This window comes from Eriocheir sinensis, chromosome 15 (genome assembly GCF_024679095.1).
Source record: "Eriocheir sinensis breed Jianghai 21 chromosome 15, ASM2467909v1, whole genome shotgun sequence".
Classification (NCBI taxonomy): Eukaryota; Metazoa; Arthropoda; class Malacostraca; order Decapoda; family Varunidae; genus Eriocheir; species Eriocheir sinensis.
Genome location: NC_066523.1, coordinates 4,937,227 through 4,942,720, shown reverse-complemented (window position 1 = coordinate 4,942,720; position 5,494 = coordinate 4,937,227). Strand labels below are relative to the sequence as shown.

The following is a 5,494-nucleotide window of genomic DNA, read 5'->3' as shown; positions in this document are numbered from 1 at the left end:
TGTTTTTTTAACCACCACAAAAGTTTTTTTATTTTTTTTAATTTTTTTTTTTTACGTTGTTGCCTGATGCGCCGGTAGGCATCTTCCCGGTGGGGCCTGATGGTCGGCCCAAGGCTTCTTCCAGGTGGGGCCTGATGGTCGGCCCAGCCCGTTCTGGCGCAGGCGAGTGTTTATAGTGGCGCCATAAAATATTTCAACATATTCCCTCTGGCATAGTAAAAGATAGTCAAGAGTATTTCTATCTAAGTAAAATAGGGGTGGGTGGTGGGTGGTCTATTATATAGGAGTGTTTCTTCAAAGCCATTCCCGACTGATGAACGCTCAATACTCGTGAAGAATGAGTGAAAGCTTACATGAGATTCAAAGCTGCATATTCAATCAATCAATCAATGGGGGCATACGCCCGGGGGTGCTTCTCCTCACCCACCCTACAACAGCAAGCTCGGGGGTTCCTCCAGCCAAGTTTCCATGCAGGCCCCCTTCCCATCCTAAGGATCTCCTCCTGGCAGGATGTACTGACTTGCTCAAGTCACAAACTCTGTGGGCATCCCTTTGGCCTCTTCCACTCAGGATTGTCTCTAACTGTAACAACCCGATGATCAGGGTCAGTTTCTTGGTAATGGGTCACATGCCTCTTTAGCCTGAGTTGGCACTGACGAACTAAGTGGATAATATATGTGGAATCAGTCTCGCGGAGTAGTTGCTGGTTGGACACAAAGGCATTCTAGTGATATCCTATGATTCTGCATGGACACTTTACCAGAGGCATCAATCCGTCTCTCTAAGTAACTATTTAGTGTCCATGTTTCACCCCCTTTTGTTTTCCTACACAGGTATTGACAACACCATATACTCATACTGAACAAGTCCAGAACACTGGGCCAACCCAGTCTGCCGTATGACTTCCTAGAGAGACCCACTGTTCTGAATTACGCTACTAAGGTATATGAAATTTTCCAAGATTTCAATGTTCTCACTATGCATGAACAGACTGTTCTGTATTGTAGTGCATGTTGAAGACAATTCTCTACATGACTATGTCAGAAGTGCTAGCTGGCTCTTTGTCATTCAGCTCCATGTCCTCTCATCTCATATGGTGATAACTTGAATGCTCATTGGTACATCATCTGTAACTGTCCACTCTTTTCTTTGACTGCGGCTATCTTCTGTATAAACAAATTTAACTCATATATATCTCTGTAATCTAAGCTGATGCATACTAAAAGAGAAACTTGTCAGGTTGTCTATTAGCAAGTAATCTTTTTTTCATTTCAGGAAACGACAAATGAAAACCATGAAAATGAAAAACAGGGGAACCTAAATGATTTTAATTTATTTATACAATTTAAAAATATAAAGCCTTACATAATGCTGAGAAATTATAGTTACATATTAGTCTTGCTTAAAGGAGAGCAAGGTTTTCTTTCCAAAGAGTTTGATTTTTTTTGTTGATATAGTGTAGAATTCACTTGATCTCTTTTTTTCTCTTAAATTCTTACTATGACATTCCTCTTTGGGTTTAGCAGTATCCCCCAAGGCCTTATAGGGACCTGAATTCTCTTTTGGTATGACAGGTGAAGCAGCTGCCCCTTCATCCTCATTTGGTATTCTAGCACATGCTTCACTGGAGTCCGATAAAGTCCATGACTCTCGATTACCAAATCTCTGCACCTCTTGACCCAATTCAGTATTGCTTGTCGCAGGTTCGTCCACTCGGTAATGTAGCCTGTCTAAAGTTTCCTCCCTCAGGTCAGGTCTCAATTGGTTAATGTATCGAGCAGCTGTAGGAGGCATCACTCTTGGCTTTCTAATAAGGTTCAATTCACCAGTGTCTTGACGGTATCTGGTGAGAGCTGCTATGGTCTTCCGTCTGTCCTGCAACTTCTCCCTGGTCTCATCCACAGTTTCCAGCTCTGGGGCATAGCACACATGTAACACATGTCCATAAAATGACTTTCCATCCAGTTGTTTCTTGGCAAATCTAGCATTTTTCAGAAATCTGAATTTTACCAAATAAACTTCCACATAATCTTCATGAGGGTAGTCGGGTAGCAATTGGAGAAATTCTATTTCGCCATATCGATGGCACAACGTCTCTAGTTCATTACTTATCTTTATAGCTGGGACGCCATTGACAATGAGGTAATTGGACTCATCATTAACTGTGTAAACGCGGACAGCAGTCAGCTTGCGTCCTTGTCGGTACCTGGCTCGGGTCATGCAGAACTCTAGCTGTTCGTGGTGTGGCAGCTTAGGGACAGTAGCTGCTGTAGCAAGCGTCATGTTTGCTGCCTTACTGCAGACACACTAGATATTTGATATCCAGTGAAAGTCCTCTTGATTGTGATTAATGAATGGTATTCAAGTAGCCCGTCAGTGTTTTTGGTGCTTCTTTAGTGTTTTAGGCTACTGGTTATGCCATGGGACCATAGGCTTTAAAGCCCTAACAGTGTAAGTTGCTTGTGACTATTGGTGGGGTGATGATGTGCCTCCAGGATATAGACTAGATCTTGTCAAGTTGACTGGATTTCTGTAGGAAGGGTGTGTACTTCAGGGCTTGGAAAGTAGTGTTGGGGATGAAGGAGTAACTGCCCAGCAGGTCTTCAAAAGTTGGTCTGCGGATGTTGAGCTTGGTTAGGGATGCTTTGAGGATAGTGTGAATATAGTGAAATATTGGGCATTGAAGTAGGAAGGGGGAATATGTAGATAAGGGTAACCTTCTCTACTGCCACTGACATCAACAGCACAGTGTGAAGTGTATCACATGTATTTATTGTAATTAATTAAACTTTACATAGGTATATAGCAAAATTAACATGGCCTAACCTAACTATGTCTAACTTTCCAACCTGATCTGACCCCCCGCTGCCAAAATATGTGCCTCTATGTCCTCACGTCTAGCAATACCACCCTAAGACTCTTCGTCTCATCAACTCCCCTCCTCTTACTGATAGTCTTCTACCTCTTTAATTCCGCCGCCATGTTGCCTCTCCTTTTATCTTCTATCGATATTTTCACGCTGACTACTTTTCTGAACTTGCTAATTGCATGCCTCCCTCTCTCTTGCAGCCCCTCTGCACATGACTTTCTATTCAAGCTCATCTCTTTACTGTCCAAATCCCTTACGCATGAGTTAACTAGCATTTTTACCCTTTCATTCCTCATGCTGGTAAACTCTGGAACAATCTTCCTTCATCTGTATTTCCTCGAGCCTACGACTTGGAACTCTTTCAAGAGGAGAGTATCAGGACACCTCTCCTCCCGAAATTGACCTCTCTTTCGGCCACTCCTCGGAACTCTTTTTTATGAGCAGTGAGTATACTCGAACGCTTGACATCACAACACGGATCAAACAACATTTTTTTCTTCTTTGCACTTGAGCTGTTTCCTTTGCCGAAAAAAAAAAAAAATCTTGTTTGATCCACGATGTGATGCGATGCGTTCAAGTGTAATTGTTTGTAATAAACCTAGCCCCCTTAGTGTTGATTTGTTCTAACCTATCAATGTTTCTGTGTGTGTAAGGATCCCACACCGTGGAGCAGCATTCAAGTGTTGGTCTCACAAGTGTGTTATACGCTATGTGTTTTATGTCAGGTGTACAGTTATGTAGATTCCTCCTCAGGAACCCCAGTGTTCGGTTGGCTGTGGCACTGATATGGTCTATGTGAGTGTTGCATTTTTAGTTAGTGGAGAGGTGGACACCAAGATACTTGTGTGTGTGCACAGATTCAAGGTCTGTGTTATGAAGTGTAAGTGTGATGTATGGGGTTGTGAGCTCTGGTGAAAATTAACAATTTAGATTTTGTCTGTGTGGAAATGCATCTGCCAGGTGCACTCCCAGTGCTGGAATGCGTCCAAGTCTTTTTGTAGAAGTCTGCAGTCGTCAGGACTCGATAGTCTCAGTAGCAGTCTTTACTGCTCTAAACAGTAAACTACTGTCAGCAAACAGTCTAGTGGAAGAATGTTAATGTACAGGAGGAAAAGAAGAGGACCTAGAATAGTGCCTTGTGGGATGCCTGAAGAAACAGGGACAGTGTCAGATGAAGATCCATCAAGAACATGTAGAGTCCCGAATATCCTGAAATATTTTAGTAGTATTTCAGTTTCAGTGGTAGTGACTATGATGATGCCAAGTTTATTAAAAGGGTAATTGTGGAGAGGCACTCTGCGCCTCCAAAATACGACCTTGGAAAGGTTATTATTCTCGTGAGGGCAATGTTGGAGGCGCAGAGTGACTCTCCATATTTACCATGAAAAGGACATCAGTAGGCTATTCATGAAAGAAATTGATTCACTCACACTATGACGTTTGCAAATACGTGCATCGAGAATTATTATCGAGGCTAACATTGTAATTGTTGACGGCCCTCGCAGAGCATTGCACTAGCAATGGAGCGGGGCCTGAAACCTCATCAACGGTAAACGGTAGTTGTTTGTGTACAACTTTGTCAAATGTCACGTCGGTCAAGTAGAATTAAAATGTCATGAAATGTAGTGAGTTGCAATTCACACAAACGTTTAGGTCGAAAGCTGTGTTGTGAGTCAGTAAGAATGTTGTTTGTGTCAAGGTGATTCATTATGTGTTTAAGTATTGTGTTGAAAAAAATTACATGGAACTGACGTTAGTGAGATGGAGCGATAATTACCTGGGTCGGTTCAGTCATGTGTCTTAAACAAATCATTAATGTTTGCCAAAAGACTGCCAGAAGGTAATGATAGGGATTGAGTGAAGATGGTATGGAGGATGGGGGCAAGGATGGGGCAAAGGATTGAAGGATGGAGGCGAGAATGTTGTCAGGGCCAGTGGATTTGCAATAGTCAGAAATTGTATTATGTTAGTCGTAATATCAAGGGGGTCTATCGGGGGGAAGGGGCTGTGTGGAAGGTTTGGTTGTGTTCTTGTGTGTGCACTGATTGGAACTGTGCTGTGTTGTGGGCTGGTTACTAATGTGTTGTTGTTGTCTTTCAGTGATGTAATTGTGTGAGTGGAGAGATATATAACATACAACACAATGTCAATATTAACCTCACTCTTGTAGTCAACTTGTTTTGTTTATTTCGGACTCGGCTGCAGTAGTAGTAGTCGGTTGGGAGTTTCGCCTTTGTAACGGCACTCCCTGATATGTTTTTTCTGTTTCTATTTTTTTTCCTCTTTTTCTTTCATTCTTTTTTCTCTTATTGTCCAAAACTTATTTATTGTCTCGGAGGGCTCAGTGTTGCCAGCTTCTTCTTTGTTTTACCTGTAACGCTTTGTATCGCTTCTGTGGTCCTCCTTCTCTCGTTCCTCTTCTTATTCACTTATTCACACTTTCCTTTTCAGTATTACATCACTTTCTTAAACACTTCATCCTGAACTATTATTTTTGTGCTTTATCAGACGAGCAATATTTAACTTGTTGGCTACTTATGTATCTAAAACAACACGAATTTTGACAGGACAATAAATCACAGGTATGTATATTTATGTTCTTATCCTACACACTTTCTCCAGGAT

At 41.9% G+C, this 5,494-nt stretch overlaps 1 protein-coding gene across 1 annotated transcript; it reads right to left on the bottom strand.

Moving 5' to 3' along the window:
- Positions 1-1,313: 1,313 nt before the first annotated feature.
- Positions 1,314-5,188, bottom strand: LOC126998807 (uncharacterized). Its single transcript, XM_050860892.1, has 2 exons — positions 5,027-5,188; positions 1,314-2,615 (listed from the first exon to the last, which is right to left on the bottom strand). The coding sequence occupies exon 2, from the start codon at positions 2,281-2,283 to the stop codon at positions 1,393-1,395; it is 891 nt and encodes a 296-aa protein (XP_050716849.1). The 5' UTR covers positions 2,284-2,615; positions 5,027-5,188; the 3' UTR covers positions 1,314-1,392.
- Positions 5,189-5,494: the final 306 nt, after the last annotated feature.